The 13,267-nt window shown below is 41.9% G+C and overlaps 1 protein-coding gene across 2 annotated transcripts in view; it reads left to right on the top strand.

The window, feature by feature from the left end:
* The first annotated feature begins 6 nt into the window (after positions 1 to 6).
* Positions 7 to 13,267, top strand: part of uts2r2 (urotensin-2 receptor 2) — a 31,379-nt gene continuing 18,118 nt past the window's right edge. For both annotated transcript variants that reach the window (XR_005204791.1, XM_037756031.1), the window contains exons 1-7: positions 7 to 274; positions 1,551 to 1,777; positions 4,659 to 4,734; positions 4,873 to 4,915; positions 8,550 to 8,614; positions 9,230 to 9,286; positions 10,167 to 10,320. Coding sequence is in view for 1 of the 2 variants with exons in the window: in XM_037756031.1 (XP_037611959.1) it covers positions 210 to 274; positions 1,551 to 1,777; positions 4,659 to 4,734; positions 4,873 to 4,915; positions 8,550 to 8,614; positions 9,230 to 9,286; positions 10,167 to 10,320 (687 nt within the window). In the remaining variant the exon portion in view is untranslated. The remainder of the gene's footprint in view (positions 275 to 1,550; positions 1,778 to 4,658; positions 4,735 to 4,872; positions 4,916 to 8,549; positions 8,615 to 9,229; positions 9,287 to 10,166; positions 10,321 to 13,267) is intronic.

A 13,267-nucleotide genomic window follows, 5' to 3' on the forward strand; every position in this document is an offset into this window, starting at 1 on the left:
ACCACCTGGACGTAGTCCAATGAAAACCCAGCTTTCCCTTGCGGAGAGCCAATGAGGTGGCGGATACGCGTCAACGAGGAAGTGGAGAGAGATTCAGGTGGTGGCTGTTAGCTGTTAGCTGTTAGCCGAGTGGACTGTACGGTATGGTCAGCCGAGGACACAATAACCGGGTATTTAGTAAATGCTACGTAAAGACGTGTTGAGCCAAAATGGCGCTACTGCGAATGAGAAACCCTCAGGGCTCAAATACAGAGATAGAGAAGAAAATTAAAAGGTAAGTGAATGAAACGATGCTAGTGGGATGCCTGTGTGTGTATATACTGTATGTCTATGTCTATGTCTATGTCTGTGTGTATATACTGTATGTCTATGTCTATGTCTGTGTGTATATACTGTATGTCTATGTCTATGTCTATGTCTGTGTGTATATACTGTATGTCTATGTCTATGTCTATGTCTGTGTGTATATACTGTATGTCTATGTCTATGTCTATGTCTGTGTGTATATACTGTATGTCTATGCCTGTGTGTACACTGTATGTCTATGCCTGTGTATAATCTATGTCTATGTCTGTGTGTGTATATACTGTATGTCTATGCCTGTGTGTGCATACTGTATGTCTATGTCTGTGTGTGTATATACTGTATGTCTGTGTCTGTGTGTGCATACTGTATGTCTCTGTCTGTGTGTGTATATACTGTATGTCTGTGTCTGTGTGTGCATAATGTATGTCTATGTCTGTGTGTGTGTGTGTGTGTGTGTGTGTGTGTGTGTGTATACTGTATGTCTATGTCTGTGTGTGTATATACTGTATGTCTGTGTGTGCATAATGTATGTCTGTGTTTGTGTGTGTGTATACTGTATGTCTATGTCAGTGTGTGTATAATGTATGTCTGTGTGTGTGTGTGTGTGTGTGTATATATACTGTATGTCTATGTCTGTGTCTGTGTGTGTGTATACTGTATGTCTGTGTGTGTGTGTGTGTGTGTGTGTGTGTGTGTGTATACTGTATGTCTATGTCAGTGTGTGTATAATGTATGTCTATATATGTGTGTGTGTGTGTATAATGTATGTCTAAGCCTGTGTGTGTATATACTGTATGTCTCTGCCTGTGTGTGTGTGTATATATACTGTATGTCTAAGCCTGTGTGTGTATATACTGTATGTCTATGCCTGTGTGTGTGTGTATATATACTGTATGTCTAAGCCTGTGTGTATATACTGTATGTCTATGCCTGTGTGTGTATAATGTATGTCTATGCCTGTGTGTATATATACTGTATGTCTATGCCTGTGTGTGTGTGTATATATACTGTATGTCTAAGCCTGTGTGTATATACTGTATGTCTATGCCTGTGTGTGTATAATGTATGTCTATGCCTGTGTGTATATACTGTATGTCTATGCCTGTGTGTGTACACTGTGTGTATATACTGTATGTCTATGCCTATGTGTGTATATACTGTATGTCTATGCCTGTGTGTATATTCTGTATGTCTATGCCTGTGTGTGTGTATATACTGTATACCTGTTTTTCTGTCTTGGTCAGAGGTAATGCACTGAGGCAGGGATCTGTATGGAGGGGCTCCCGAGGGCTTGTTGCCTTGCTGCTGGTCGTCGTGTCTCTCTGCGGGGCGGCTACGTGGCTGTTCGTGGCCTCTCTGGACAGTGAAATCACAGAAACGCTAGTCCGCCAGGGTGAGCTGGTCTCCCCCCAGCCCAGAGTCTACACCGTCCAGTGCTCTGAGGACTACGAGAACTACAAACGCTATCCAGGTGAGGCTCTGCAGCCCTTGCACCGGACTCTGCCAGGTGGTCAGCTGTACTGTAAACATCACTGGGGCGGGATAAAGCCAAGCCCTACTTGTTAAATACCATGCTCATCCAGTGTTGGATTCTGCTCTGCCTTTCACAAGTTTGACATGATACTGTATAAGAGTGGGTCAGTCACAAAATATTGGAAGTTGGAAAACACTGTTCTCTTATATCTTATTATACTGAATTTCTGTCAATTCTTTTCTTCATCAAACAAAACCGGTGAAAAAGTCTTAAACTAAAATTTTCTTCTGATTCCTGAAACAGTGTGAAATAGCATGGTATAATCCACTAGATGGTAGCATAGCACAAGTCTAGCAGAGCAAAATGTCACTGTGTCTGTACTGTAGGACTGCATATTTGATCGGTGTACCCACTTAGATAATGCTTACAACCAAGAAAGCGGTGTGTGGGAGCAAATACTAACCAGTACCCCAATTTGAGCTAAAACTATGACTAAACTGGAATAAGGTCAAAAGATAAAATCTAAGCATGAATGCTTTTTCTTTGCCTTGGAAATTTTACAAAACAATCCCAACTCAGATGCCCTTCTCAGCCTTGGAATACATCACAATGCTGGCTTCATTAATAACAAGCTGTTAAAGTGATGTTTTTTTTTTTAATCATTCAGACACATCTTTTACATAAATGTTCCTCATCAGTTTCATCATTTATTAGATAAAGATTTTTGCTGCCTATCTTACAATATCTGACAGTGTAGAAGCACAGAATGAAAAAAAGTTCAGTTGGGACTTTAATTTAGTTTCACTCTAGCTTTAAGGCTCAGTATTAAAGCTAGAGTGAAGATACTGATACCTAAGGAATCCATTGATACCAACCATGTCGTGCCATGTCATACCAGGTAATGCACACGGTGCACTTTAATAGACTGAGCTACTTTTTTTAATTCTGCACACCACAAACAGCTCTACCCTGCACCTTTACAGACTGGTTTTACTGTATTCTACAAACAATATACAGCTTTATTCTGCACTTTACTCTATTTTAAAAAAAACTCTCTACCTCAGTTATTATCCTGCATTATATTCCATATTTGATATTTCTTAATCCCCTAGTCTCTATGTCTCCTATATTTTATTATCCAGCACTATATCACTTTTTGCACAACATTCACATTTTTAATTGACCTGTATCTCACTACATTCAGTTTTAACAGTTTTCTTCATGTCCTGTTATTTTTATATCTCGTATATGTTTTATACTTTGTACTTTGTACTACTAACTTGTGTCTTTTTACTAATATGTTTGCACTATGGAACTGTGATGCTGGAAACTTGAATTTCCCTCGGAATCAATAAAGTATCCATCTATTCATCTATCCATCTATCCATCTATCCATCTATGTAATGCTAGCTTGTCGGAAAGAAGGCAAAATAACGCTTAAAAATGTTGGCGAGGAAAAACCGTCATGGCCATTTTCAAAGGGGTCCCTTGACCTCTGACCTCAAGATATGTAAATGAAAATGGGTTCTATGGGTACCCACGAGTCTCCCCTTCACAGACATGCACACTTTATGATAATCACATGCAGTTTGGGGCAAGTCATAGTCAAGACAGCGCACTGACACACTGACAGCTGTTGTTGCCTGTTGGGCTGCAGTTTGCCATGTTATGATTTGAGCATATTTTTTATGCTAAATGCAGTACCTGTGAGGGTTTCTGGACAATATTTGTCATTGTTTTGTGTTGTTAATTGATTTCCAATAATAAATATATACATACATTTGCATAAAGCAGCATATTTGCCCACTCCCATGTTGATAAGAGTATTAAATACTTGACAAATCTCCCTTTAAGGTACATTTTGAACAGATAAAAAATGTTCGATTAATTTGCGATTAATCACGATTGACTATGGACAATCAAAATCCATCCATCCATCCATCCATTTTCTTCCGCTTATCCGGGGCCGGGTCGCGGGGTCAGCAGGCTAAGCAGGCTAAGCAGGGAATTCCAGACGTCCCTCTCCCCAGCAACATTTTCCAGCTCTTCCTCGGGTACCCCCGAGGCGTTCCCAGGCCAGACGAGATATACAATCTCTCCAGTGTGCTCTGTGTCTACCCTGGGGCCTCTTACCAGTTGGACGTGCTCGGAAAACCTCCAAAGGGAGGCGTCCAGGAGGCATCGTTACCAGATGCCCGAACCACCTCAGCTGGCCCCTTTCGACGCAAAAGGCTCATCGGCTCTACTCCGAACTCCCTCCGGATGTTCGAGCTCCTCACCCTATCTCTAAGGCCGAGCAATTCAAATATTTTAATAGATCGACAGCCCTAAAACTGAGCCTGCTACAACCTAAAAACTGCAAGTTGTGTTCATGCGTTAAAGAAATTAGTGGCGTTAAAACAAATTTGCGTTATCGCGTTAACAAACCTAACTCAAATATTTATTATCTTACTGGAATCGAAGTATTCTTGATTCGCTCCAAATCCAAATCCATCTTATTTTAATGCAGACACTTTACTGGATAAAGGTAATCTCCTGTGAAACAGTTGAGACTATCCTTGGCAGAAGGAGGAGTACAAAGAGTACAAATTTGTCTTGTCAAACATGTAGACTGCGGGGAGTTTAAACTATGCGTCTCCACTGTCTAAAGGAAACACAAGGGGGGGGGGCTCAGGCTTCAAGCATTGAATTCTAATCAGGAGGTTGGAGGGGGAAGCCTTTAATTCTGTGGCATTAATGAGCAGATCTCCAATAAACTCCCTACCTTGCACTTTGTTTCTCTCTGCTATGAGGCCCAAAGCCTCCAAAACCAGAGGATACTGCACCAACATACTCCACTGTTGTTTTCTAAATCCTGTCTCACTTGTCTCTCTCCCAGGATGCACCCCTCAGAAGTGTGGCCGTGCGGTTACAGACGGCGTGGTGTCGAGGGAGGAAGCTGAGGTACTCAAGAGGTAAACACTTGTCCTATAGAAAGTGCATCACATCTCATTTCCTTCTCCCCTTCTCCCCTAGTTGTTTCTCCATTCACTGTCTTCTATCTCAGCAGTGCAGCTGAGTCATTTTGAATGCTTTCTGTCTCCGACACACAGGCTGGCTGAGAGAGGGCTGGCGCTCGCTGGGTCAGAGGGAGGAGTGAGTATGGCGCCAAATTAAATAGTTGGAGTACTTTCAAAGGAAGGCAGGGATTAATACATGCTCGACTGAGCGGTGTTTTAGTAGATCAGAAGCCATTACTCTCTACTTGTTTATTTCTAGTCTTTACAGTCATTTATAAGGGCCCATATTGGTGTTTTTGCATGTTTTTACCCATTAACCCTCTGAGACCCTCAATAGACCAGTTTTTATCTTTTTTAGAGGGATCCTAGGAGGTCTTTAGGGGGAGATAACAGGTCAGCAGTAGAGGTCATCTGAAAGCTGGGAACCTGAAGATTAATTTGAGATTCAGCTCAGCTGATGTGTCAAGTTGTTCTAGTCATGAATCAGAAATAAACATGAATTCATTATTTAATGAATTATTATAACATTATAATGAAAGCATATGATGGTCATCCCCATGCTCTATTATGTTATTATGTTATGTCTATTATAAGCAGTTGCAGCAATTTTTGGGTTGATACCTTTTATTACACAGATTTGGTGCTAAATTGAACCATTTTTTGCCACTTGAGAATTGATAAAAAATTATCAATAATCCCTCCAAAATACCACATTAAGACACCAAGACCTTGAAGAGCACCATAGAAAAAGCCATGCTATGATTTGGTGTCAAAAACTTTTGACATTTGGAGATTTCTGCAAGAATTGCATTTTTCGGTGATTAGATGTTGAGCACTTCTGTTGTGTAAACTGCTCAGAAACCCCCTTATTGTCAATCTAGCTAGATAAGCCATCCATCCTCTGAATGCTCTAGGTCTCTAGTTTGATCCATCCATCCTCTGAATGCTCTAGGTCTCTAGTTTGTGGCTGTAAAGTTTCATGAGGCTGTGATTATCCTAGAGGTCACCACAGGTCATTTTATACAGTGAGGTCAAGTTTTAAAAAAATGGTCTCACTACAATGAAATTGCTCCTATAGGGACTAACATCATCACACATGAATACAGTTGTTGGATCCACAAGAGTCTCAGCTTTACTGTGATACTCCATTTATGCAATACATTTTTGACCGTTTTTCAAAGCATAACATAACCTTAAGAATGACCACACTCACAAATTCACAATAAACTGCAGTGTGTGTTCCTTGTAATGAAGGAACATGTCACGCAGTGCAACAGTGTGGCTCATTGATGTGTTTGTAATTATTTTTGGAAAACAGTAGAGCTCAATGGCACAAACAGGCTTTGATACACAGATAACACAGTGAGCAGGATACTTTCATTGTTGTTGTTTTTTTCATGGGATTTGTAAAATTGTAAAATTGAAAAGGACAATTTGTCACCTTATACGTGAATGTCCAATCAGTGTTGGTGGTAAATGTAGCTGATCGAAGCAATACATTTCTCAGGGCGTGCTATATTGACAGGGAAAGCTGAATTTGCAGCTGCAAAATCGGTTGCTCTTCCTACATCCAGCACCGTCATTTGATGTGACAGTGGCGTAGTTGGAGGCAGGAAGAACTACAGGCTGTTTCAGCTTGGACTTCTAGTCTCCGCCTCTGGGTAGCCAGGGGGGCGTGTTCTAGATGCCGCTCAAATACAGAACTTCCTTGTTCTCTTCAAGGCCTATGGAAAGGAGGCTGGGTCACAGGCAGACATGGGGTTTTGGGGTATGGGGTGTAACACATGCGCAGTGTAACTGAAGCTGCGGTCGTGCGTTGCGATTGGCTCAATATCGGCGAGTGCAGACCAGATTTTACTGCGCATATGTTGTGCCCTGCGATGGACTGGCGACCTGTCCAGGGTGTACCCTGCCTTCGCCCAATGTCGGCTGGGATCGGCTCCAGCCCCCCCGCGACCCCTAACGGGATAAGCGGTTGCAGATGGATGGATGGATGTTGTACCCCCAAAGATATGACGCGTTGATGACGCCTTACCCTGCCTCCTTTCCATAGGCCTCAGTTCTCTTCGTTCGTATTGCAAACGAGCTACGTTTCCAACAGTGAAAATGGCATCCCATAATATGAGTGCAGAGGATGTTAATGGACAAGGATACATTTTACAGTGTTTTTGGCTGACTCGCATATTCAGATGTATTTATTTGAGCCAGAGTATACGACTGAAGGAATGCAGTGGAGAGAGGCTGCAGCTGCATTAGCCGTGCAGGAGGACCCTGGTCGTCGATAGTCGATGCCAAAATTCTGAAAATGTGACGGTACTACAGTACCATAGGTACCGTCAGGGCTCGAGACTAACGGCGTCCCGTCGTCCCGGGGACAATAGAAAATGTGTTTGGGACGCAGTAAACTGTTGATGCACCCTATTTTTTTTTCCATGATAATGTTACATTGGGAACAATAAGACCGTGTTGAAGTCGGCAGGATGAGAACTAGTTAACATTAGCTGTTAGCTCCGTGCAGGACTATGCTGCTTACCGGCTGCTAACAGCTAATGCTAACTAGCTCTTGTTCTGCTGATTTCAACACGGGAGGTGCCATTGATTTACATTATGGTACATTCAGGCTCTATTCAGTAAAAAATGAGTGTTGGGCAAAGGTACATTTTACCATTATCATGATGTATTCAAATGTAATCTGTAACATCTTGAATGAGATGTTTTGACAGCAATATAAAATAGATAATAGAGATTATGGCCTGTTTAACCACCTAACAAAAGCCAGTATGCAAACGTATTTAAGGAGTGGATGTTGGAAGTACGTGGGATTTATTGTTTTACTTTTTTTTTTACCGTGGTATTGAATTTGTGGAATTGTGGAGTATTGACTACTAAATTTTGCTTCAATCGACTACATTTACCATCAATGCTTATTGGACATCCACATAAAATGTGGCGAATTTTCCCTTTAACTGAAATCATACACAAGTATGGTAAGTATACACAATTTGTAGTTTACGGACTACGACATACAAAATCACTGGTACAGTCCTTTAAACACATAGCGTGTTTGTGCAAAAGTGTGGTGACATAACAGAATAATTCACAGTTTTTCAAGACTGTTACCATAGCAGTGTTCCCATTGCCATGTCTCCATTCTTTACATACAAATAGCAACATGAATCTATTGTCAGAAGAAACAAACTACCAGCTATGATAGACCAACTGTACAGTTTAAACCACCAACAAACCTGAGTCAAATATTGCCACCAGTATCAGCCTATAAAGCCCATATTTGTCCACAATTTAGCCGCATCCAACATGCTCCATATTCCTGAGCCTCCCTGCTGTAATGACCCTCTTTTGACACTAGGAGGCAGGCTGGCACAATAAGCAGAGCTCCAGCTTGATGAGGAGCCTCTGTGGCAGATAACACGTGGAGTCCTATACCTCTGGATGTCCCTGACATGCCCTACCCCCCCCCTGCTCTCCGTCCCCAGCAGGCCAGGTCCTCAGCCAATAAAGGAACTGTTTATGGAGTCTTAAAGTGAAGGGACAGGAATCAACAGGGAGGGGGGGCTTCAGAGAAAATTACTTCTTTTTTTCCGGCTTGTGGAAAACAGAGCAGCGTCCCAAAGGAGTTGACAAGCAATAACGAGTAAAGGGCAGAGTGAGAACACCACAGGGGGAGCAGCACTAAACTTTGAAACAATGACTGTACCACACCTGTGCTCCAACAGCCAGCATTTATTTGTCATTTCTTTTGACCCCTTCAGGCTTCCATACTGGACCTGCACTCCGGAGCGCTGTCGATGGGCAAACAGTTCGTCAACATCTACAGGTGGGAAAGTGCCTCCAGTCTTTATTTGGTCTTGTCTATGCTGTTTTTATGCCTGCAGGAATGACATCCTGCATAATGTGTCACATTAGCAGAAATATATTCACCAAAAATTGTGGAGTTAGTCATCAATCTTACTGATGACTGTCCTTGTGAGCGGTTGTCTCGAGGTCCAGTAACCCATACGACCCCTCATTCATCACTGCCAGCAGGACCCAGTTTTTTTTGGATCACCCTCCATTCCTTTCTCCTTCAGTTTCCCTCCGCCATCTCTCTCCCTCTCGTCCCACTGGGTAGGTGGCTGACGTGGGATCCTCAGTGACCATTTGGCAGATTTTAATCAGGAAGCGATAGCACTCCCACCCTTCCTCATGTGAAGCAGTCACACGTGTACTATCTGCTGTGTTTGGATGGCTGGGTGGCACACCCGTCTGGGTAATGGTGCACTGTGCCGTGCTGCCAAACGTTAATTTATGCTAACAGATCCCATCTCCTCTGCTCCATCCCCCCCCCCCCCCCCACCCCCCACCCTCCCCCTCTGCTGTGTCTGTGCTTGTGTTTGTGTCTGTCTGCTCATGTGTCTCATCGGCGTGTCTGTCTGTTGGGTTGTGGCTGCAGGTATTTTGGGGATCAGATCGGGGATGTGTTCACGCAAGAGGATTTCCAGCTCTACAGGTGACTAAGGAACCTTAATTAAAAACCAGCCATGTGTTCATTGCATTCTTCAGAGTATTTGCTCCAAAATTACATACCTGACTTTTTTTAGAAAAGTGACATAAACTCAAACGATGCTACTTTGAATTTGACAATTATAGCAAACATGATTCCTCATTATAACGCCTTTGGTAGCGTGTAATGATGTTGTTAGTTTACAAAATGAATGCATGGATTTTTATGCACACCTCTTGAATTATTAAATATGAGCAAAGAAAAACATCATGAGCACCAAAATGGAAATATATCGAATAGTGTCAGAAACGATTTGCTTCTTTAGTCAGCTGAACTGCATCCTTTTGACTAGTGGGTTCCCAAAGATCACAGGAGATGCGCCTGCATCTGCTGCTCCGAGGTTGTCAAAAATTCAATTTGCTCATGCTTAAAAATCGAAACACACTTACTGGATAATTTATACAAAATCTGTATATAAAATCGTTTAAAAGATATATTTTTTTTGCTACTTGGTAGCAAAATCAAATGGAATATTCCATTTCAATCCATATTTGTTGGTGTTTAGCCTTTCAAAAACAACATTTTCACATTAACGGGGCGGTCTAGCAGCAATCTAAAAGCACCATGAATTCAATTATTTAACCACAATAACAAAAAACTATCTTTGCTCTTAAACTAATGTAGTAAAATTAAGTAAGTTGTTCCAATAAAAACATCATATTATGTATCTGTCATCACTTTATGTTGATGAAAGGGACAAGTGCTGTTCATTAAAGAAAGTTGATTTAATAAAAAAAAGACTAATTTAATACACTGAATCACTTTATTCAAACTGAGGATTTTGTTATGATTATTTCAATCTGACATGTCTGTTTTTCACCGTTAGAAATGTACGCGGGCGAATCCAGGCAGTTATCGCTGAGACGTTTGGTTTGGACCCAACTCTGATGTACCTCACCAAGCCCACCTTCTTCTCCAGAATCAACAGCACGATAGCCAAGACCCAACACGACGAGTACTGGCACCCACACATAGACAAGGTAACACGACTCCTTCTGGCTTGGATAACTTGTAGATAAGCACCGATCTGGTACGCTTGGGTTGCACATGGGGTGATGTTGACTTCATCAAACAGGTAATGTATCGGTTGGATTTGAGTCTAATTTTTAGAATTGGTACCCGGAGGAAAAGAATCTGGATGGTTGCATCCCTTATGACGTGGATTGGATTTCATCTGGTCCCATTAAATGGGGTTACGGGAATCGTCTTGATATCTTGAATGGATTGGCCAAAGCTGAAAGCAAAGCTCTTGATTTACCAGCCAATCTGCCTTCTAACCCTCCCCTATGTTCATGAGGTTTTGGTAGAAATTGAAAGAATTCGATTTCAGATGCAAGCTCCCAAAATGAGTTTCCAGAGGGCAGCTTGGCTCACCTTTAGATACAGTATAGGGAGTAGAAGGGGGTTGCTAGTCCGCTGTAATAGAGTAGTGGTTCTGTCCAGAATTCACTCAACGGTTCTCTTTTCACATTTTGCACCATTCCTGCTGTTTAGTGATTGACAGCCGTGGCTGGAAGCATTATGTTTTCAGGTTGTCCATCCGTTCGCGTGAACGCAATATCACAGGAACACCTGGAGGGAATTTCTTCAAATTTGGCACAAACGTCCACTTGGACACTTGGATTTCGGTTGTTAAAGGTCAAAGCTCAAGGTCTCTGTGAACTCACGTCCGTCCCATTCTTGTGATACCTCAGGAACGCCTTGATCGAACAGATGATTATGTCAAGTAGTTGCTCAATGATGGCAACTAGCTTGTCAGTAAAGTCAGAAGCTGACTATGATTGCTATCCTTGCTTTTCTCCAACATCATGTCAGTCAATAAATGTTTCAAGTGTAGGCATTTTTATGCCTCTGTGCCGGTGACAGCCGTGGCCAGATGCATTATCTTTTTGAGTTTTCCCATTCATATGTACGTCCGTACATCCGTACATCCAGACCATTCTTGTGAACGTGATATTTCAGGAACACCTGGAGGGAATTTCTTCAGATTTGGCACAAGCGTAAACCTTGACTCAAGGAGGAACTGTATAGATATTGGTGGTCAAAGGTCAAGGTCACTGTGACCTCACATCCCTCCAGTTCTCGTGATATCTCAGGAACGCCTTGAGCGAATTTCTTCAAATTTGGCACAAACGTCCACTTGGACTCAGGGATGATCTGATTCGATCTTGGTGGTCAAATGTCAAAGGTCACTGTGAGCTCACAAAACACATTTTTGGCCATAACTCAAGAATTCATATGCTAATTATGACAATTTCACACAAATGTCTAACAGGATGAAGTCATGACATTTTGGACAGACATGGATGTAAACTGCAACTTGACTGGTTGGCGGAGGCATACAACCGTGAGGCGGTAATTGTAGTTGTCGTCATGAAAGAAAGACGGACATTCGTAGAAATCGCCCGGCCTGCGCTAGCTCAGCCTCGGCTAGCAACGAATGATAATGGCTGCCATTACACATCCAGTGAACTGAGCTACAGAGCAAAGTTCCCGCACTCAGAAAGACATGAGGAAATGTAAGGAAGGTCAGTTTGACGCATTTGAAACACGCTTATCCACCCTTCAAAAGGCAACAGCAGGAGACTGAGCACCAATAAGTGGTATTCCCCTTCAAGACATTTTTAATTTCCTAAAGCCTAAAGTTGCTCTGGTACTGAGAGAAGACCTTGAGGCATGTTTCAAACTGGGAAATGAGATGTCTGTCTGGGGAGAAAAAGTAAAAATGCAACTTATTTAGTTAAACTGTGGACATTATTACGGTGGGTAACTCTTGAATTAATAGGAATTCCTCTGATTGGGAGTATTTTTAATACTATTTAATGTTTCATTTTACTGTCTTACCAAGGCTATAAAAACAGATCATTGCTATTTAGTGTAATACAGCTGACATCCCTGAATGTTTTTTAATAAATATAGGCCTGAGGGTGTTATTTATAGGCATCCTTCATAAAACGTTTGAAGCACGATCTGCCTCAATATTGATCTGTATTCCCCTCTTGGAACAGTCCATGGAACGTAGAGTGTTTGCAGTTGCCTCGTCCATATTAATCTTTGTCACCTCATCCTCTCCCGCTGGCCCTCGGCAGCTGGAAAAATGTAATCTGAAAGGGCCCACTTCTCTTCCCCATCTGTCCCTGCCGCCATTTTGGGGCTAATTGGCTAACCCATCCCTCATTTAAATGTAAATGGCCTCTGACGTCTTTGGTGGTGAATTTTCTCCCCATCGATCATACTGCTGATACGGTGTCACAGCACCAATCGTAGTATGACAGCACAGAAAGTGTGTTTTATCTCATTCATGGCAGGGGTAAGCTTGCTTTCGTAACGAAACTGAATTATAGGGAGGCAGGCACTAATGTCAAATATTGTATTTTCCTTCATGACCTTGGCTTGTCTTGCTGTCTTTTTTTATGCTAAATGCAGTACCTGTGAGGGTTTCTGGACAATATCTGTCGTAGTTTTGTGTTCTTAATTGATTTCCAATAATAAATATATACATACATTTGCATAAAGCAGCATATTTGCCCACTCCCATGTTGATAAGACTATTAAATACTTGACAAATCTCTCTTGAAGGTACATTTTGAACAGATAAAAAAATGTGTGATTAATTTTCGATTAATCGTGATTAACTATGGACAATCATGCGATTAGATATTGTAATCGATTGATAGCCCGAGATCAGGAGGGATCAGGAGGAAGCTTGTTTTGAATGAGTGCGTATTGCGTCCGGGATGGCGCCCATCAGGAAGGAGAAAACAAAATAGAACCATTTTTGTGGTTACCAATTAATTTGCTCATTTCAATTTTTTTTAAGTTTTGTGTCTGGTAAAACACAGCACGTAGCTGCCACAGGTTAATGGTGCTTTAACATCATCATGTTGTACTCTGTTAGTCTAATCAAGCACCCCTAGCTGGCAAAAT

The sequence above is a fragment of the Sebastes umbrosus genome, chromosome 20 (genome assembly GCF_015220745.1).
Source record: "Sebastes umbrosus isolate fSebUmb1 chromosome 20, fSebUmb1.pri, whole genome shotgun sequence".
Lineage (NCBI taxonomy): Eukaryota > Metazoa > Chordata > Actinopteri > Perciformes > Sebastidae > Sebastes > Sebastes umbrosus.